Here is a 22923-nt window from a genome sequence, read left to right on the forward strand (position 1 = left end):
GAACTATTACATTACATCTGGACTAACATCTTAGTCATATACAGGTGACAAGTTTGTTAACAGAGAAGACAGAGATGTTCAAATCAGAAGAAATTACAAACTCCATGCAGAAATACCCCAGGAAGGCTGGGATGGAAACCGGGGATCTTCTGCAAGGCGAAAGTGCTAACCACCAAGCCACTCTGCAGCCCCAATTATATTCTTTTGAAAATGAAACTTAATTTGTATTAATTTAACTTGACAGGTTAGGTCAATTCAAAATAAATGGTCAAACATGGGTAAATACATCATACATACCACAGAAGTAAAATTTTTAGCTGAAGTCGAGGAACAGACTCCACTTCAAACACTCCCCAACACATCATATGTCTGCTGATACCAGGATGTCCTGCACACTCATTGTTCTCATTCTGCTTCTCTTCCTCTACTTTCCTCCTTCTCGTCATTAAGCAGTCTGCTGCTAATCTTCAACAAAGCCTTCCCCACACCACAGCCACTTATTTTCCTTCTAATAATCATCACACTGACTTTCTCACTCGATAAACAATCATGTAAGTGTCACAGGTGGTGTAGTCCTTGCCAGTGAACTTTAGTCACATTTTTGCATTTTTATGATCTCCACACTTCACATTTACCTGGCCCAAAAGCAAATCTACTCTGTATTTTTATCTTTAGTGGTGATTGACATTAAAATAATAAAAAAGGGAGGAAAGATGTTTCTAACTAAAAAACATCTAATATATTGTTGGCTTTAAAGAAAAGATCAAGAGCTACCAAAAGGTTTCTCATAACTTCAGTTTAATGAAAAGACAATTTTGGATGTGCTTGTAAAATTTTACATTAGTCAGTGTTATGATAATTTCAATCACTGCTTAGATAATTCTTCTTAGCACCTCAAAAATTGCATTAATGTTGGAGTTAACAACCACATGCAGTACTTGTAAACACAAATAATCCTTATGTGGGTCAATGCACTGTTAAACAATTTTTCAGGAAATTGAACTCATGTTTTAAATATGTCAGTGGCAGATATTTCACAATGTTAGTGGTGCATTTCTGTTGGAACTGGTCAGGACATGTGGTCTCCTCTAGTGTAAATGTGGATGTTGAGTTTAGTCTGTATATATGTTGTTATTAGAGTGGCTGTGTGGTTTACGTCCCTGGTTGTCATTGTCTTTACAAGTTTAAACCAATATGAGTACATTGTTTTAAAAAATGCATCAGATTGCTTCATACTCAATCTGTAATGATAACTGCCCCACGAAGCCCCTCTTTTTATTCACTAGCGTAATGAGAGTGCTGGATGCTGATTTTTTCATTCATTCTTTCATCATTTGTGTAGTGTAGCTAAACAACAACTCAAAAAAATGCCATGATTGTCTTGAGGTGGGTGAAATACTGATGTACATTAGATGGCATTAAATGATTTCCTGGTTAAATATTCAAGGATATTTTTAAAGATATAGATTACAAACATTATATACAATTTTGCTTACTTAGCTTTTTGTAGAGCATTAATGCCACTACATTCATTCACATCTCTCAGTCAACAGGATATAGTTAATGAGATCTATCTAAATCTGTTCAGATTTTAAAATATGAATGTACTGATCACAGTTATGTGTAATTCAGCTCATCCATGGATAAAGGGTAGTAAAATAATGAATGCATTAGCTAAACAGATTCTGAATTTGGAAGGGATCACCAGACATATTGCTTAGTAAATCTGAAGCAAAAAGAATAATAAAAAAAACAAAAACAACACATCATTACAGAGTGGCAGGCAGTTGGGATACAGGAAACAGCACTGTGATAAGTAGGCATGATGAGGACAGTTAAAAATTGAGGACAGGACATGCTCGACTTAATAAAACTGTTACGGATTGACTGAGGCTCAGATACAGGAAACGGATGGAGGCGAATCAGATTTTAAAAAAAAAAAAAAAAAAAAAAAAAAACTTATTTTACAGATTACGTTAGCATAAGCTACTAGGATTCTCACAGGAAGTGACGCTACTCAAGCGACAATAACAAAACTCAAGAAGTGGCACAATACTAACGACGAAGGTACTACACAGGAACAAGAACTACAAAAGCGCCCGGAAGTCTACAAATAAGAGGACGTGGCAAAGCTGCGACTAAGCAGCCAAGACTATTCACCAAGAGTAAAGCTAAGCATAAATCCTGAACAGAAAACTACCACCCACATAAGGCATCCCCAGGCAGGACGGTGAGAATACAAATAGTTATCTATCAAGACGAGTTTGTCCACGATAAACAAATAAGCATTCAATGGACTAACTACTGATTTTGAACAGCTGACCAGATATGCATCATACAGAAACTCAAGAATTACCACTAGGAAGGAGATCCGGAATACAAGCTACAAAATTACTCTAACACTGGTCAACTACGTTATCGGGAAAATCAGGAATGCTCGCACTGGTACTCAGCTTACTGACTAGAGGGGGAGTGGGCAGGCGGTGCAGAGAACTGAGGCAGAGGTGATGTTCCAGAGGCTGTAGTGTTCCAATGGATGGGAATGGAGTTTGATGGAGGTGATGCCAGGTGAGTGCCAGGGAGGTGAGTGAAGAATGTGGCTGCTCGGAGGTTTTGGATCCAGGTGTGAGTCAGGAACTGCAGGTATATGATGGTCAGATGGTCTGTGATCCAGATGAGAGGGGAGCAGGTGAACATGGACGGACGGAACCCAGACTAGGAGAAAGAGAGGATAGACACAGGTTACCAGGGTCGCTTGGTAAGAGGTAACAACTAGAGCTGAGCAGAAACTGACGAGAGATTCTTCACGGTCCGACGAAGCATGGTGAGTGGAGGCTAGTCTTAATGCAGTGAAATGACTTCTGATTGGTGTCGCTCCACCTGCTCCTATTCCGCTGAAGCTGATTAGATTGGCCACACCTGTCACTGCAGCCTCTGGAAGGAACACACCTGAGAGACAACAAAAAAAAGGGAGAGAGAAGAGTTCTACCTACGGTCTGCAGGAACAGGCCTGACAAAAACACTGAATTTAATAAATAAATATTCCCACAGGTATATATGAATTATGTCAGATAGAGGAATCTGTGGAATATGTAATTTTGTTTTAGGGCTGGAGCTTTAACGCGTTAATTTAGATTAATTAATTACAGCTGAAATAACGGGTTAAATAAATTAACGCATTTAGTCGCACCTTTCTCAGTTCCCTAATTTGTGGCACACCGGTGACACTGATGAATATTCCAGCCCAGTAGGTGGCACTAATGAACCTAAAGTCTGTCTGCAGCATACTATGGTCTGCAGTGAAGAAGATACACAGGAGGTTTGGTGAACAGTGAAAGAAGATGAGACCTCATTGTGCTTGTTGGGAGGAAAGTTTTCTTTTAAATATCTTCCCAATGTCAGCTTGGATAAAAGCTTGGTTGTTTGCAAATTTTGCAACAAAGAGTTTTCTGATCATTGCAGCACTTTAATCCGACGGTATCACTTCAATGCTAAACATGTTGCTATTAACACCAGAGCTAACATTAGCTACAATAGTCTGCTAACGGCTAATGGTGTAGCCATCCCATAATAGACCACTTTAGAAGAAACTGAAAGTGCTTTAGTTTACAAAAAGTCGTACAATTTTGAATATAATCACTATAATTGCATTTTGAGTTTGCAGTAATCTGTGAATGTAGCAGACTGGCGAAAAATGCAGATAAATAGAAATGAAGCAAACATTTTTGTGGTTTACGTTTTTACCCTGCCAAAGAGGTGCAGCCTTGGCAGAGTAATAAATTAAACCACAAAAATGTTTTTCTTTTAATAACTTAATTATAAACTTTTAGTTTCTGAAAGAATTTTTTGTTTATAAATAAAAATGTATATTCCTAAAAAAAAGAACCATGAAAATGACACCATTTATCAGACCCAGAAACTATGAAAACAGAATGAATCTGTGGATTTTCAACTTTCTGAAGGTCCTTGAATTACTTATGCTTTTGTTTCCATACAGTGGAACAAACTAACTAAATCCAGGCTTTAAATCACCCAAATCACTTTTTCCTATATGTCCCATTTTAAAATTGCATTAATATTATAAATTATTCAATTATTCAATTATACACATGTATATGTCTATTCATTGATTCAACTGTCAACCAAAATTTCTTTGAATTGAAAATAATTATTGTGTCAAATATTGCTGTTTGACAAAAATGTGATTAATTGAAATTAATTAATTACAAAGCTTGCAATTAATTAGATCAATTTTTTTAAATCGCTTTCCACCACTAATTTGTTTATTTAATAAAGTGTGTTTCAGTGCAAAAATATTAAGTATGGAATATTAATATTAATATGGAAATTTGGAGCGGAAGAAATTACCTTGGAAATGTATTTCAATTAGGGAAGGTGAAACTATTTTGTTGTCTGAAAGAAGTTATACTGGTAAAAAAAAAAAAAAGATTATGCAAAGACGTGTAAGAAGTTAGAAAAGAGAGACAGAAAATATTTAATTTAGTTTAATTTAATTTCCCCCTCTATGTGGGGTAGCTACTTCTAGCCCTCACTCCAGTACTTTAAGTGGCGGCAATGACGGATGGTTGCCACGAAAATAAGAGAACCAACGAAGAAGAAATGTGGGCGGAGCCACGTAGACTACAAGTCAAAATGGCTGCGACCATGAAGAACGTGGAAGAAATACGGACTCGAGTAATTCTGGAGGAATTTGGTGTAAAGAATGTAAGTCTGTTGTTTAGCAGTTGTTTTATGACCACGGCATCTAGTGTATCTTGTTGCGGCGAGGCACATTTTCACGTCATGTAGAGGCGTAAACAGTACCTGCGATGCTAAATGTGATGTAAGCTAACAGTGTAACCAGATAACTAAAGAAAACTAAAAGTATTTCACAAGTCATACTCCGTTAAGGTGAAAGTATAAGGGTCATTCCGTCATCATAGAAAAATACAAAAAAAACCTGCTAAAGTAACTCATGTTTTGTGACAAGTAAACATTATTGCTGTTCATTGTATTTGTTGCTTTTAGGTTCATACAACAGATTTCCCTGGAAACTACTCTGGCTATGATGACACTTGGGACATGCAGAAATTTCAAAAGGTAAAATATTGTTCCATTTGTAAACTGTGGCAGATTTACCTGTAAGCCAAGATGTTTACTTCTGTTTTGTTCACCACATTAATTCTAAATCTCAGAGGACTCGAGTTACTCTGTTAATTTGCTCATATCTGCTCATATGTCTAACAGCATTCCAAACTGAACCTTGGAAAAAACAAACAATGTTGTCTGGAGATTATTAGTCACTCAAAGTCAGTTCAAACATATTGTGTATCTTTATGAGAACAATGTTAATAAGAAGTATTAATTCTTCAGACAAATTTTGTAGACATAAGGACAGATCCAGTTTTAACAACCAGAGTTGTGGCTGTGGCTGAGTAAATTATTAAGAATATTTTATACCTTTGGGTTGCTGTGTTGCTTGGCTTAGAGCCCAAACCATATGGATGCAAATGTCAGCAAGTCCCCAATTTGAGTCACGGTCTGCCTGAACATTTACTGCATGTCATTCCTGCTCTCTTTCCTTACAATTCCTGTCTATCTCTTCTGTGACTATCTAATAAAGGCTCAAATGTCAAAAAATAACCTTAAAAATATAGTCTTTCATGCATTAAAAAAAAGTCTATGCACACTGGAGAGGGAGGACTGACACAGTCAACAAGGGTCTGTTAGCACTTTATATCTGTTTAAATTAATATGTGCAAGGTAGCCTTTAGAGGAAATCTCTAAGAAAAGCATTTATTAGACATATCTATGATTTTTTTTTTTTAACATATCTTTAAGAAGCTAGGAATGGTCAAAGGAAAACATATAAATTTTATACCCATCATTAAATATAGATTTAGCCACGTTCAGTTTAGTGACTACCAAAGCAAACTGATCTGTGATTACTCTATGAATACATTGCAAGTAAATGCAGATCTTCTGTTTGTTTGCAGAAATTCAGCATTGACATAGTGAATCTGGATGAGAGCAGTATTGAATTTGATATGGTGGGGATTGATGCTGCCATTGCCAATGCCTTCAGAAGGATTTTACTAGCAGAGGTGAGATTTCCATTCAGTCATATTTATCATTAGAATATCATCTTCATAATAAAAAGACAAAATGCCTTACATTTTTTACTAATATATTGTCAGAGCCTAGTAGTATTTAATTTTTTTTTTTTTTTTTTTTTTTTTTTTTTGCAGGTGCCTACCATGGCTATAGAGAAGGTGTTTATCTATAACAACACATCCATCGTCCAGGATGAAGTCCTGGCCCACAGATTAGGCCTCATTCCCATCAAAGCTGACCCTCGGCTATTTGAGTACAGGAATGCTGGTAATACAATACAGTAAAATACTAACACATATGACATTTGACCACAGTGTCCATTTTACTCTGGTGTGATACCTACATGGCATATGGTACGATTTGGGTTTGGATACCATTTTGTTCACTCATTATCCAGTTGTGCTGCTATCCAAATCCCTTTTAAGACTGGACTCATTCTACATAAACTGAAATATATTTGTTTTAACTTTGATAATAACAACTTACAGCTCATGAACCTCCCCCAAAGTCAATCTCAAAATATTACAATATTTCACAGAGGGTTACAGAGATGTCAATCAAGGGCCCCTAGACACTCCCACACAGTCCTAAGAAAAATAATAATCATTTAATTAACTCAAAACACCTGCAAAGAGCCTCTAAATTCTCAGTCTCATTGAGTATACATAACCACAATCATGAAGAAGACTGCTGACTTGACAGATGTCTAGAAGACAATCACTGATCCCTTCCACAAAGAGTGTAACACTCAAAAGTACATTGATGAAAGGGTTCCTGTTCACAGACTGGTGTATCAAAGCATGTTAATGGAAAGTTGACTGGAAGGAAAAAGTGTGGCAGGAAAAAGTGCACAAGCAAAAGGGATGACAACAGACTTGAGAGGATTGTTCAGAAAAGCCACCAAGCACAGACGTGTCTGGTAAATGGGATCAAGTGTCAAATTCTGATAGTCAAGCTGCTCCTGAGCGCCCAACAGTCCAGTGTGAAATTTCCACAGTCGGTGATGATTTGGGTGCCATGTCATCTGCTAGTGTTGGTCCACTTTGTGTAATTGAGTCAAAAATCAGTGGAGCAAGCTATGAGCAGATTATGGAGCACTACATGCTTCCATCTGCTGAAGAGGTTTTTGGAGATGCAGATTTTGTCTTCCAGCAGGGCCTGGACTCTCCCCACACTGCCAAAACTACTCAGAAATAATTCATGGACCATGGCAGTACAGTACTAGATTGTCTGAACCCCATTGAAAGAGTTTGGGCATTTCTGCATTATAAATACTTGTTTTAATTGATCTCTGTAGATCTTGTGAAATACTGTAAATATTTTGAGATTGATTCTGGGGGATTTCATGAGCTGTAAGCCATTATCGTTAAAGTTAAAACAAATAAATATCTGAAATATTTCAACTTATGCGTAATGCATCTAGAATGTATAGATTTAAGTTTGAGCAATGTCTGATGAGAAGTGTTGACCCTTTCCACAATATTCTAATTATATGAGATGCACTTGTAAAATATGTCATGCTTTATTTGTATAATACTGTTTTAGGTTCCACAACTAATTCATACTTCACACTGCATGTGTGTGATGAATAAAAAAATGACAATCTGACACCTTTACCTTCTTGTCACATTCTGCCGTGTTGTGACTTGAATTCTGAGTAAAATATGTACTATATATTATCATGAACACAGTGGTAGGTTATAATAAAACAATGGACAGGTGATGCATCTGTGCCACACATTGTATTTATTTGATGTCGTTTTAAAGTGATGACTCTGAAGCGAGGATGTCTTATTTTCTTAAAAATCAGAAGTCCCAACTAATCTCTCTTTGCATCCCTTCCTTGCCTCCTCTGCTTGATTCTCTGGTGAGTCGAAAAAAGGAATCAAGGATGTGCAATTAGTAAAATGAGATAAGGGCTATGCCACATACAGTGGATATAAAAGTCTACACACCCCTGTTCAAATGCCAGGTTTTTGTGACATAAAAAAATGACACCAAGATAAATAATTTCACAACTTTTTCCACCTTTAATGTGACCTATGACCTGTACAACACAACTGAAAAACAAACTGAAACCTTTCAGGGAGGTGAAGTAAAAATAAACAACTGAGATAATGAGGTTGCATAAGTGTGCACAACCTCTTATAACTGGGGATGTGACAGTGTTCAGATTTAACTAATTACATTCAAACTCATGTTAAATTGGAGTCAACACACACCTGTCACCATTTAAAGTGCCTCTGATTAACCCTAAATAAAGTTCAGCTGGTCTAGTAGGCTTTTCCTGACATTTTTGTAGCCACATCTTCCAGCACAAGCCATGGTCCGCAGAGAGCTTCCAAAGCATCAGAGGGATCTCATCGTTCAAAGATATCAGTCAGGTGAAGGGTACAAAAGAATTTCCAAGGAATTAAATATACCATGGAACACAGTGAAGACAGCCATCATCAAGTGGAGAAAATACGGCACAGCAGTGACATTACCGAGAACAGGACGTCCGTCCAAAATTGATGATAAGACGAGAAGAAAACTGGTCAGGGAGGCTGCCAAGAGGCCGACAGCAACACTGAAGGAGCTGCAGGAATTTCTGGCAAGTACTGGCTGTAGTACATGTGACAACAATCTCCCGTCTTCTTCATATGTCTGGGCTATGGAGTAGGGTGGCAAGACGGAAGCCTTATCTTACGAAGAAAAACATCCAAGCCCAGCTTCATTTCCCAAAAACACATTTGAAATCTCCCAAACGCATGTGGGAAAATGTGTTATTGTCCGATGAAACCAAAGTTGTACTTTTTGGCCATAATTCCAAAAAGTATATTTTGCGTAAAAACAACACTGCTTATCACCAAAAGAACATCATACCTACAGTGAAGCATGGTGGTGGCAGCATCATGCTTTGGGGCTGTTTTTCTTCAGCTGGAACTGGGATCTTAGTCAGGGTGGAGGGAATTGTGAACAGTTCCAAATACCAGTCAGTGTTGGCACAAAACCTTCGGGCTTCTGTTAGAAAGATGAAGAGGAACTTCATCTTTCAGCACGACAATGACCCAAAGCACACATCCAAATCAACAAAAGAATGGCTTCACCAGAATAAGATTGAGGTTTTGGAATGGCCCAGCCAGAGTCCAGACCTGAATCCGATCGAACATCTGTGGGGTGATCTGAAGAGGGCTGTGCACAGAAGATGCCCTTGCAATCTGTCAGATTTGGAGCGGTTTTGCAAAGAAGAGTGGGCAAATATTGCCACATCAAGATGTGCCACGCTGATCGACTCCTACCCAAAACGACTGAGTGCTGTAATAAAAGCCAAAGGTGCTGCAACAAAGTATTGGTTTAAGGGTGTGCATATTTATGCAACCAGGCTATTTTAAGTTTTTTATTTTTTATTTTTCCCCTTTAAAGGTTTCAGTTTGTTTTTCAATTGTGTTGTACAGGTTATAGGTCACATTAAAGGTGGAAAAAGTAGTGAAATTATTTAACTTGTCATTTTTTTACATCACAAAAACCTGGCATTTGAACAGGGGTGTGTAGACTTTTTATATCCACTGTATGTCACAGTGTCTCACTTGTGTACCAAGCTTAAGCTGCAAAGAGTGCACAGACAGGTGATTTCACACTGCAGACTATGATGAATTGCAGCAGTATTAACTTTGAGAGTGCAGCTATAGCGTGTACTGAAAGTAAAAAGACAAAGAAGGAGCTTTGGAACGCAGGGTTTGATTTAATATTTTTCACAGTGAAGTAAGTTTTGCCAGCTGCTTCCTCCCAGTAGTAGTCATTGATCAAAAATGTTGAGTTGCTAAACTTACCATACTGTAGATCACTATGTTATTCATAAAGGCTTACATGATTGTTTGAGAGTAGTACTGACTTCTCACTCAGTCAAACAATGTTTAGTTTTACAAACACTGGCTTGAAGAGAGCATTTTAACCACAGGAAAAAAAAATGTACATTTTGCTTTTGATCAAGTTACTTGCTGATTTTAAAGTTAATCTGCTGAAGCTAAAATGATCTGCCACTAATGAGCTTTCAAAATCTGTTACCTGATGTAAGCTAAGTCCATAATTTAAGTATTGGAACCCAATCGTAGATATGTATGAGCAACTTTATTAATACATTGCACTAATCTTTTAGCTTTTGCAAAAGAAAAAAATAAACATTTGCAAAAAGTTTTTTTAGTACAATATATACAGTGCATCCGGAAAGTATTCACGGTGCTTCATTTTTTCCACATTTTTTTTTATGTTACAGCCTTATTCCAAAATGGATTAAATCCATTTTTCCTCAAAATTCTACACACAACACCCCATAATGACAATGTGAAAAAAGTGTTTTTGAAATTGTTGCAAATTTATTAAAAATAAAAAACCTGAGAAATCACATGTACATAAGTATTCACAGCCTTTGCTCAATACTTTGTTGATGCACCTTTGGCAGCAATTACAGCCTCAAGTCTTTTTCAATATGATGCCACAAGCTTGGCACACCTATCTTTGGCTAGTTTCGCCCATTCCTCTTTGCAGTACCTCTCAAGCTCCATCAGGTTGAATGGGAAGTGTTGGTGCACAGTCATTTTCAGATCACTCCAGAGATGTTCAATGGGATTCAGGTCTGGGCTCTGGCTCAAGGACATTCACGGAGTTGTTCTGAAGCCACTCCTTCGATATCTTGCCTGTGTGCTTAGGGTCATTGTCCTGCTGAAAGATGAACTGTCGCCCCCATCTGAGGTCAAGAGCGCTCTGGAGCAGGTTTTCATCCAGGATGTCTCTGTACATTGCTGCATTCATCTTTCCCTCTATCCTGACTAGTCTTCCAGTTCCTGCTGCTGAACAACATCCCCACAGCATGATGCTGACGCCACCATGCTTCACTGTAGGGATAGTATTGGCCTGATGATGAGCGGTGCCCTGTTTTCTCCAAACTTAATGCCTGGCATTGACTCCAGAGAGTTCAATTTTTGTCTCATCAGACCAGAGAATTTTGTTTCTCATGGTCTGAGAGTACTTCAGGTGCCTTTTGGCAAACTCCAGGTGGGCTGCAATGTACTTTTTACTAAGGAGTGGCTTCCGTCTGGCCACTCTACCATACAGGCCTGATTGGTGGATTGCTGCAGAGATGGTTGTCCTTCTGGAAGGTTCTGCTCTCTCTCAAGAGGAATGCTGGAGCTCTGACAGAGTGACCATTGGGTTATTGGTCACCTCCCTGGTTATTGGTCACCTCCACATACAGCCCCATCACCCCTCCTCGTCTCACCCCCCACCACCACCATCACCCCTCCTCCTGCCACCCTCCTCCACCACCCCCTGCCTCTCCATAACAGCTGATCAGGTGAGAAGTGAACTTAAAAAGATCAAAACCAGGAAAGCTGCAGGTCCTGATGGAATCAGCTCCAGACTCCTTAGAGACTGTGCAGACCAGCTCTGTCAGGTGCTGCTGCACATCTTTAACCTGAGCCTGAGTCTGGAGAGGGTTCCTCTGTTAAGGAAGACTTCCTGCCTGGTTCCTGTCTCTAAGACCAGGAACCCCAGGGAGCCTAACCACTTCAGACCTGTGGCCCTCACTTCTCACCTGATGAAGACCATGGAGAGGATCGTCCTCAAGAACCTCCGTCCCCAGGTGAGCCAGTATCTGGATCCACTGCAGTTCGCCTACCAACCGAACATTGGAGTGGATGATGCAGTCGTCTACCTGCTGCACAGATCACTGACTCACCTGGAGAAACCCAGCAGCACTGTGAGGGTCATGTTCTTTGACTTCTCCAGTGCTTTCAACACCATCCAGCCTTCTCTGCTTAGGGTGAAGCTTGAAGGAGCGGGAGTAGACTGTCACCTGGCTGCTTGGACCATCGACTACCTCACCAACAGACCACAGTACGTGAGGCTTCAGGACTGTGTGTCTGATGTGGTAGTCAGCAGCATGGGGGCCCCACAGGGGACAGTGCTCTCCCCCTTTCTCTTCACCCTGTACACATCAGACTTCCACTACAACTCTGGGAGCTGTCACCTCCAGAAGTTCTCCGATGATACAGCCATTGTTGGGTGTGTATCTGAGGGGGACGAGCGGGAGTACAGGATGGTCATCTCTGACTTTGTGGACTGGTGTGAGCGAAACCATCTGCAGCTCAATGCCAGTAAGACGAAGGAGATGATCGTGGACTTCCGCAGGAGGAGGACACCCCGGACTGCACCGGTGAACATCCAGGGTTTGGACATTGACATGGTGGACACATACAAATACCTGGGTGTTCACCTCAATAATAAACTGGACTGGACACACAATACAGAGGTCCTGTACAAGAAGGGCCAAAGTCGTCTCCACCTGCTGAGGAGACTGAGGTCCTTTGGAGTGTGCAGGACTCTGCTTAGGACATTCTACGACTCTGTGGTAGCATCTGCTATTTTCTATGCAGTGGTCTGCTGGGGAGCAGGGAGCAGTGAAAGGGACAGAAAGAGACTAAACAGACTGGTCAGGAGGGCTGGTTCTGTCCTGGACTGTTCCCTGGACTCCATAGAGGAGGTGGGTGAGAGGAGGATGTTGTCAAAGCTCACATCCATCATGGACAATCCCTCTCACCCACTGCATGACACTGTGGGGTCTTTAAGCAGCTCCTTCAGCAGCAGACTGAGACATCCACCCTGCAAGAAAGAGCGCTATCGCAGGTCCTTCATCCCATCTGCTATAAGACTTTACAACATCAGCATCACTGGCTGATGTTAACATAAACTGGACTATATCATTACCACCCCAAACCATAAAATTTGCACTGACATTCTTGCACTGCACATCTCTGCACTTTTAAACTTTATTTTTATTTTTATTTTTTTCTGTTAAAAATTTTTTTCACCCTTGTATATATTGTAAATAAAGCTGCTGTAACAATGTAAATTTCCCCTGGAGTGGGGAGAAATAAAGAACTTTATCTTATCTTATCTTATCTGACTAAGGCCCTTCTCTCCCAGTCACTCAGCTGAGATGGCTGGCCAGCTCTAGGAAGAGTCCTAGTGGTTACAAACTTCTTCCACTTACGCATGATGGAGGCCACTGTGCTCATTGGAACCTTCAAAGCAGCAGAAATCTTTCTGTAACCTTCGCCAGCCTTGTGCCTCGAGACAATCCTGTCTCGGAGGTCTACAGACAATTCCTTTGTCTTCATGCTTGGTTTGTGCTTTGACATGCATTGTCAACTGTGGGACCTTATATAGACAGGTGTGTGCCTTTCCAAATCATGTCCAATCAACTGAATTTACTACAGGTGGACTCCAGTTAAGCTGCTGAAACACCTCAAGGATGATCAGTGGAAACAGAATGCACCTAAGCTCAATTTTGAGCTTCACGGCAAAGGCTGTGAATGCTTATGTACATGCAATTTCTCAGGTTTTTTATTTTTAATAAATTTGCAACAATTTCAAAAAAACTTTTTCACATTGTCATTATGGGGTGTTGTGTGTAGAATTTTGAGGCAAAAAATGGATTTAATCCATTTTGGAATAAGGCTGTAACATAAAAAAAGGTGGAAAAAGTGAAGCGCTGTGAATACTTTCCGGATGCACTGTACATAAACACAAGCAGTTCATCGAAGCCTACTGTTTTCCAACCTGCTCATTTGGTTATTTCAGGTGAAGAGTCTTCAGAGGAAGAAGGTTCAGAAATAGACACAATTCAACTGCAGTTGAAGATTAAATGCAGCAGGAACCCCAGAGCCAGCAAAGATGACTCTGACCCACGAGAGCTGTATCTGAACCATATGGGTAGGTTTGAGTTGACACCAAAAGCTGGTATTGTTTGCAGACGCAGACTCACAAATATTAGCTGTGACCAACACATACAAACAAATGAGTGACTGTTGAAAACAAAATCACTTATGATAATGGAATTTTCCATGGTGCTGATATCTTATTCAGCATAGATATTCCTGGGTGAATTTAAATATTAATGTGAATATTTTTCTCTCCACTGTCACTTTGCAATCTCAGTTTATTCCAAGGACATAAAGTGGGTCCCCATTGGTAACCAGGCAGATGTGTTTGGAGTCTCCAGTATTGGGCCAGTGCATGATGACATCCTAATAGCTCAGCTACGACCAGGACAGGAGCTGGACATCATCATGCATTGTGTCAAAGGAATTGGTAAGAGTTAAACAACAACAAAAAATAAACATTTTTTAATTTATTTTTCAAAAATGACAATGTATGCTGCCATACATACTGCATACTGTCAGTAAGAAAAGATTTATAAAATACATCAAAATAAAGTCCGTTCACTGATGCAGTATGATCACAATCATCCATCCATCCATCCATCCATCTTCTACCGCTGGACCGGGTCGGGTCGCGGGGGCAGCAGCTTTAGGAGGGAAGCCCAGACCTCCCTCTCCCCGGCCACATCATCTAGCTCCTCCTGGGGGACCCCAAGGCGTTCCCAGGCCAGCTGGGAGACATAGTCTCTCCAGCGTGTCCTGGGTCTTCCCCGGGGCCTCCTCCCAGTGGGACGTGCCCTAAACACCTCACCGGGGAGGCGTCCGGGGGGCATCCTAATTAGATGCCCGAGCCACCTCATCTGGCTCCTCTCTACGCGGAGGAGCAGCGGCTCTACTCTGAGATCCTCCCGGATGGCCGAGCTTCTCACCCTATCTCTAAGGGAGAGCCCAGCCACCCTGCGGAGGAAACTCATTTCAGCCGCTTGTACCTGCGATCTTGTTCTTTCGGTCACTACCCAAAGCTCGTGACCATAGGTGAGGGTAGGAACGTAGATCGACCGGTAAATTGAGAGCTGAGCCGAAAGGCGAAGCTCCCTCTTTACCACGACGGACCTGTACAGCGCCCGCATTACTGCGGAGGCCGTAGCAATCCGCCGGTCGATCTCTCGCTCCATCCTTCCCTCACTCGTGAACAAGACCCCGAGGTACTTAAACTCCTCCACTTGGGGCAGGACCTCATCCCTGACCCGGAGAGTGCACTCCACCCTTTTCCGGCTGAGGACCATGGACTCGGATTTGGAGGTGCTGATCCTCATCCCAACCGCTTCACACTCGGCTGCGAACCGATCCAGTGAGAGTTGGAGGTCCTGGCATGATGAAGCCAACAGGACCACATCATCCACGAAAAGCAGTGACGGAATCCTGAGGTCACCAAACCGGACCCCCTCAACACCCTGGCTGCGCCTAGATATTCTGTCCATAAAAATTATGAACAGAATCGGTGACAAAGGGCAGCTCTGGCGGAGTCCAACTCTCACTGGAAACGAGTTCGACTTATTGCCAGAGATGCGGACCAAGCTCTGGCACCGGTCATACAGGGAACGGACAGCCTGTATTAGGTGGTCCGTTACCCCGTACTCCCGGAGCACTCCCCAGAGGGTTCCCCGAGGGACACGGTCGAAAGTCTTCTCCAGATCCACAAAACACATGTGGACTGGTTAGGCAAACTCCCATGCACCCTCAAGGACCCTGCTGAGGGTGTAGAGCTGGTCCACAGTTCCACGGCCGGGACGAAAACCACATTGCTCCTCCTGAATCCGAGGTTCGACTATCCGGCGGACCCTCCTCTCCAGTACCCCTGAATAGACCTTCCCGGGGAGGCTGAGGAGTGTGATCCCCCTATAGTTGGAACACACCCTCCGGTCCCCCTTTTTGAAAAGAGGGACCACCACCCCAGTCTGCCAATCCAGAGGCACTGCCCCCGATGTCCACGCGATGTTGCAGAGGCGTGTCAACCAGGACAGCCCCACAACATCCAGGGCCTTGAGGAACTCCGGGCGGATCTCATCCACCCCCGGGGCCCTGCCACCAAGGAGCTTTTTAACTACCTCGGCGACTTCGACCCCAGAGATGGGAGAATCCACCCCCGAGACCCCAGGCCCCGCTTCTGAATCAGAAGGCCTGTCGGTGGGATTGAGGAGGTCTTCGAAGTACTCCCCCCACCGATTCACAACGTCCCGAGTTGAGGTCAGCAGTGCACCATCCCCACTATACACAGTGTTGACAGTGCACCGCTTTCCCCCCCTGAGACGCCGGATGGTGGACCAGAATCTCTTCGAAGCCGTCCGGAAGTCGTTTTCCATGGCCTCGCCAAACTCCTCTCATACCCGAGTTTTTGCCTCGGCGACAGCCGCAGCTGCAGCCCGCTTGGCCAGCCGATACCTGTCAGCTGCCTCCGGAGTCCCACAGGCCAAAAAGGCCCGGTAGGACTCCTTCTTCAGCTTGACGGCATCCCTTACCGCCGGTGTCCACCAACGGGTTCGGGGATTGCCGCCGCGACAGGCACCGACCACCTTACGGCCACAGCAACGATCGGCCGCCTCAGCAATGGAGGCACGGAACATGGTCCACTCGGACTCAATGTCCCCCACCTCCCTCGGGACATGGTTGAAGTTTGACCGGAGGTGGGAGTTGAAACTCCTTCTGACAGGGGACTCCGCCAGACGTTCCCAACACACCCTCACGATCCGTTTGGGTCTGCCAGGTCTGACTGGCATCCTCCCCCACCATCGGAGACAACTCACCACCAGGTGGTGATCGGTTGACAGCTCCGCCCCTCTCTGCACCCGAGTGTCCAGGACATGCGGCCGCAAGTCCGACGATACGACAACAAAGTCGATCATCGAACTGCGGCCTAGGGTGTCCTGGTGCCGAGTGCACATATGGACACCCTTATGCCTGAACATGGTGTTCGTTATGGACAATCTGTGACGAGCACAGAAGTCCAATAACAGAACACCGCTCGGGTTCAGATCGGGGGGGCCGTTCCTCCCAATCACACCTCTCCAGGTCTCACTGTCATTGCCAACGTGAGCGTTGAAGTCCCCCAACAGAACTATGGAATCCCCAGAAGGGGCGCTCTCCAGCACCCCCTCCAAGGATTCCAGAAAGGGCGGATACTCCGAACTGCTGTTCGGCCCGTAGGCACAAACAACAGTAAGGAACCGTCCCCCCACCCGAAGGCGAAGGGAGGCCACCCTCTCGTCCACCGGGGTAAACTTCAACACACAGTCACCGAGCCGAGGCGCAATGAGTATTGACACCCCTGCTCGGCGCCTCTCACCATTGGCAACTCCAGAGTGGAAGAGAGTCCAACCCCTCTCGAGAGGGCTGGTTCCAGAGCCCCTGCTGTGTGTCGAGGTGAGGCCGACTATATCAAGTCGGAACTTCTCAGCCTCGCACACCAGCTCAGGCTCCTTCCCCGCCAGAGAGGTGACGTTCCACGTCCCTAGAGCCAGCTTGTGTAGCCGGGGGTCGGTACGCCAGGCTCCCCGCCCCTGGCCACCGCCCAACACACATGGCACCGGACCCCTATGGCCCCTCCTGCGGGTGGTGGGCCTGTTGGAGGTGATCACAATCAGCTAAAATGAAACGCTTAAATTAGCAGTGCAAGCAGCCATTTTGTTTGGGTAAACTTTACGTAAATTGCCACTGGGCAAAAGCTAACATTGGCTTCATGGTTGTGCTAAATCTGAGCTCCACACGGTGGCCGATCACTTGACCTGTACACTGTGAGCACCCAAGTCACAGGTTGTGGCTTCAGGAATGAAAACATGTAGTGTGAGTTAACACATTGTACAAGACTCATAACAATCTCTGCCAGCTATGACCCTGTTAGCCCTCTTAGCTTGCTGTATATAATAGACAGCAACTAGAGCACTGCTGTGGAGAATTTCACTCCAGAACCGAAAACCTGTACCAGTCGCTTGGGGACAAACATGAGTACTGTGATACTCGTAGGGAAAATATCAGTGGGACTCATCTGAATAAGGAAATCCCACACTTTCATAGGTGTTATGCCTCAACGCAGCCTACATACCTTTGATATTATCTGTCCAGATAACAGATGTAATTCAGCATTAAATGTGATATCTGTCCAGATGTGAATTTAAGTCTGAAGTAGTGTTTTCTGCTCTGTGTTCAGGCAAGGACCATGCTAAGTTCTCTCCAGTAGCGACAGCCAGTTACCGTCTCCTCCCAGAAATCACCCTCCTGGAGCCTGTTGAGGGAGAGAAGGCAGAACGCTTAAAAGGCTGCTTCTCACAAGGTGTTATAGACCTGGAAGATGTTAATGGTAAGAATTAATTAACAGTCCTGGCTTGGCCCTGAGTGGAAGGTAACCAGAGTTGCTCTTCATGTGTTGGTGTCTTTTCACTTTTTCTGTACTTTATTTGTTAACCGAGATCAAAATCTATGTTGCTTCTCAGTAGAACAGCATGGCTGCGGACTTTGTTTCATGTTTTTATCGCTTTCAGAGTACTTTCTGATGCCATATTTTTTTCAAACTGTCCTGACAGTGGACACCCAGCATCCCATTGTTTACACCAGGGGCTAGCTGATGTACCTCCAACAGTGCGATGTTACTGGCAAGAAATCCCCAGGAGGTTCAGGAGTATGTACAGGAACTGTAGAGCTGGAGGAGGCTATGGCTAAGGAAGCAGAGATCATGACCCTGTCTTGATCAGTTATAATGGTTAAAGTAAGGTTTCTGGAGAATAAGATGGAGTCAACATCACTCACAAAGGGCGAGTATGATTTGTGAGGGCTCGGTTATGTGCTTCATGGAGACGTGGCTGCACGACAACTTGCCAAACTCAATTGTGAGTTTAGCTTGCTTCCATTTGATGAAAGCAGGCAGGAATTACAACGGAGATGCTCTCTACGAGAACAAAAAGTGGTGCTACCCTGGACACGTTACTGTGAACAAACGTGTGCCACCCAGAAACCACCTGTCTGTAAAGTTTGCCCCAAGAGTTCTCTCAGGCCATTATTATAGTTGTTTTCATTCCTCCTGTGGTGGTCATCAACTCTGTCACCATGGGAATATTGACACTACACCAGAATACTTTTGCAACCATCTCTGGGGATTTCAATCATGTCACCCTGACATCAACACCTGGGCCATGTCAACGTCATCTACATTTCTGCTATCCAGTCACAACTACCAATCACCACAACTGTCCAGAGGTGGTCACAGGATGCTGTGGAGATTCTGCAGGGAGTTTTGGAGGTGACGGACTGACCAACTGTAAACATCTGCCGCTACAGCACAATCCCAACGAAGACAATGTGCTCCAATTACAAGCCCTGAGTGACTTAAGGTCAATTCGTATTCTCTGTGTCTCTATGCACAGGCCGATAAGTGATACGCAGATGCAGAAGATGTGATTTCGTTCATCTTTCCCCTCAACACCACCTGCGGCCTCTGCACCAGACTGCTGAAAGGATGTGCTACTCAGCTGTGTGGTTTTTCAGCACATTTTCAGCCTGAGCCTGACCTTGGTAGTCTCTGTGGAAGACATCATACGTGGTTCCTGTGGCCAAGAAAAAGCAGCATAGCCCTCAGTGACTACAGACCAGTGGCTTTGACTTCACATGTCATGAAGTCTCCAGAGAAACTGGTCATGAACACCTCTGCTCAATAGTTGAGCCATAGCCTGACCCCCTGCAGTTTGCATACCAGCCTCACACTGGAGTGGAAGACGCCATCTTCTTTCTGCAGCATGGGGCTTATACTCACCTGGAAGGGGCAGGCAGCACTGAGTCATGTTCTTGATTTTTTGCAGTGCTTTTAACACCATACGGCCTGAACTGCTCAGGAATAAGCCATTGGACATGCAGGTGGATGCACCACTAGTGTCCAGTATCACCAACTACCTCACAGATCGCCCAGAGTTTGTGAGGCTGCAGAGAAATGTGTCAGACATAATGGTCAGCAGCACAGGTGCAGGTTGGATGGTCCTGTCTACACCTCTGACTTCAGATACCGCTCAAAGTCCCACCAATTTTGCCATAGTGGGGCTGTATCAGCAGGGGACAGGAGGCTAAGTACAGGACTGTGGTGAACTGGTTTGTGGAGTTGTGTAAAATCAACCACCTACAACTCAGCATCCTGAAAACTAAGGAGTTGTTGGGGGATTTCAGGAAGAACAAGGGAAGAGAGGAGGATATTGTCAAGTATTACAAGTCCCTCAATGGCCACATAGACCTCCATAAAAAGTAAACTTCTACATCAGGAAAGCAGCAGTCTCTCTTCATCTAGACTAAAAACAGTCTCTGTAAAAGAAGTTCTAAAGTTTTGTCTTGTTTTATCTTAATAATCTCAAATCAAATTTTTAAATTTTCTGTTAGTCTCTATTAAATCTCTAAACACTGTGTTTTCTTTGTTTTTGTGTTGTCTACCTTAGGGACAAAGGTTGCCAAAGTAGTGAACAGTCGTCTGGATACATGCAGCAGGGAAGTCCTTCGACATAGTGACCTGAAGGATGTGGTGAAGCTCGGACGAGTGCGAGACCATTTCATCTGTATGTTCATATATAATGTCTATTACTCGTGTATGCCAGTTGAAACTGCTTTTTAAAACACTACCAGTCTCAATAACTCACTAGTCTGGACACAAAAATCCAATTAAATAAATAAACTCGAGTCACCTTATACCAGTAGTTTCATATATTGTGACACTTTAGATTGTTCCTGTCAAATGTGTTGTGTAAAATAAGAATGTCTTAAATGTTTTTCCACACAGTAGCTCGCATGACTGTATTTGTGCTGCATATTAGATCATGGATTTCTTTTCTTTTACAGATACTGTGGAATCGACTGGCATCCTCCCTCCAGAAATCTTGGTCATGGAGGCCATCAAAGTCCTCATGGCCAAGTGTAAAAGGTTTCTCAATGAACTGGACTCCACTGACATGGATTGAATGGATGACAGCCTATAATAGTTGATGCTATGCTCTCAGTGAAATGGCAGTGTTCAAATGTATGTGTTTTGATAAAAGCTAAATTGAATTTTCAAAAAGCAGATTTTGTTACGGTGAGTAGACTCGCTTCTGAGAATGTATATACTGTGTAGTATTTTGTATATCTCAGTTTTGCTTAAACAAACATGCTAAATGTAATAAAAACATAATATTTGCTTTTTTGTGCTTAAATTCTGCTTATGAAAATAATAGGAAGAACAGGTTGCATTTCTGGACAATCACTGTATATTACTATGTGTATATATATCCTAAAGGCCTAGTATTGCCATTATCATAAATTTAATCACACTGGATTTATCTGTCATACAGGTTACTTATGCAAGTACAATGTTAATAATAATACTTGCTTAAATTGTTAGGCATTTACATAATAGCGCAAAAGATTGGCAGAGCTAGCATCAGCAGAGTGAATTAGGATGATTTAAGATTTTGCCCTAAAATTAGATGGTATAGGTTCCAGCCCAGGCCCTTTTGTTTGTTGCCACAAGAATAAATAGTTGTTTGCCTATCAATCGATCGGTCTAAACATTCAGCAAAAGTTCATCACATACAGATGGACAAATACTCAGATTAGCTGCTGAGCTATGTTATGTTTGCTAGCAGCCCATAAATGGAGTTACATTATACGAATATACAGTCACCAGCCACTTTATTATGTACACCTGCTCAATTGCTTGTAAACACAAATAGCTAATTAGTCACATAGCTGCAACTCAATGCATTTAGGCATGTAGACATGGTCAAGACAACTTGCTGAAGTTTAAACAGAGCATAAGAATGGGGAAGGAAGGGGATTTAAGTGACTTTGAATGTGGCATGGTTGTTGGTGCCAGATAGGCTGGTCTGAGTATTTCACAAACTGCTGATCTACTGGGATTTTCACACACAACCATCTCTAGGGTTTACAGAGAATGATCTGAAAAAGAGAAAATATACGGTGAGCGGCAGTTGTGTGGACCAAAATGCCTTGTTGATGTGAGATTTGAAAGGAGAAAGAACAGACTGGTTGGAGATGATAGAAAAGCAACACCAAGTCATATAACCTCTAGTTTAAACCAAGGAATGCAGAATACCACCTCTGAATGCACAACAGATGGGTTACAGCAGCAGAAGACCACACCAGGTGCCACTCCTGTCAGTTAAGGAAACTGAGGCTACAGCTGGCACAGACTCACCAAAATTGGACAGTAGAAGACTGGAAAAGTGTTGCCTGATTTGATGTCTCCATTTCAGCTGCGACATTCAGATGGTCAGAATTTGACGAAAACAATAGAAAAGCATGGATGCATGTATCAACGGTTCAGACTGGTGGTGTAATGGCGTGGGGGATATTTTCTTGGTTCACTTTTGGCCCCTTAGTACCAATTGAGCATAAGACATGACAGCCTACCTGAGTATTGTTGCGAACCATGTCCATCCCTTTAAGAACACAGTGAACCCATCTTCTGGTGGCTGCTTCCAGCAGGATAATGCACCATGTCACAAGTCGACATGCTCGAGTCGTGAGTCGAGTGGCAGGTTAGCTGCTGGCCAGTCCCAACTGACAAAATGTTGTCACAACAGGGCAGATGATGAGATGTGCGGGAAGTGGTTGCAGTGGAGGAACCGGGTAAGTGTAGATGGGAAGATTTAGTGGACAACAAGAGGGAGCTAACGAAATAGTGACACTAAATTGACTGCAGTTGCAGTGAAGTGCCAACGGGTAAGTACAGATGCACATGAATCAAAGCAATGATTTGGCAGAATCCAATCAGAGAGATAGAGCTTGACCGGACATAAGCTAGGGTATAGACGGAATCAATCAAATGTGCTATCAGTACATTGGTATATTGCACTTGCCTTACTGTACTGAAGCCCATCAAATATATTTAAGGAGCAATCAAAAAGAAAAGAGACAGTTCCTGTTGCATGTGGTATGAGTGCAGCAAGGTCATGGCATTGAACAGGTCCAAGCAGTTCAGGAATACTCATGGATCTGGCTATTAATCTGTTATAATCAAGTTAACTTCTAAACTTTATGTTGCTGTAAATGGCCATGCCATCATAGATTTTAAACACTTGTGAGT

The 22923-nt window shown here is 43.0% G+C and overlaps 1 protein-coding gene across 2 annotated transcripts; it reads left to right on the top strand.

Moving 5' to 3' along the window:
- Window positions 1-4577: 4577 nt before the first annotated feature.
- On the top strand, window positions 4578-21013 carry polr1c (RNA polymerase I and III subunit C). 2 transcript variants are annotated; one of them, XM_023262823.3, is made up of 9 exons: window positions 4581-4725; window positions 5029-5100; window positions 5997-6104; window positions 6249-6381; window positions 13735-13866; window positions 14092-14244; window positions 18019-18168; window positions 20282-20398; window positions 20679-21013. In XM_023262823.3, the coding sequence occupies exons 1-9, from the start codon at window positions 4621-4623 to the stop codon at window positions 20795-20797; spliced, it is 1089 nt and encodes a 362-aa protein (XP_023118591.3). In that variant the 5' UTR covers window positions 4581-4620; the 3' UTR covers window positions 20798-21013. The 2 variants fall into 2 exon arrangements, with proteins under 2 accessions (XP_035800632.2, XP_023118591.3); XM_035944739.2 differs by lacking the exon at window positions 18019-18168 and having other exon boundaries at window positions 4578-4725.
- Window positions 21014-22923: the final 1910 nt, after the last annotated feature.

This window comes from Amphiprion ocellaris, chromosome 16, assembly GCF_022539595.1.
Source record: "Amphiprion ocellaris isolate individual 3 ecotype Okinawa chromosome 16, ASM2253959v1, whole genome shotgun sequence".
Classification (NCBI taxonomy): Eukaryota; Metazoa; Chordata; class Actinopteri; family Pomacentridae; genus Amphiprion; species Amphiprion ocellaris.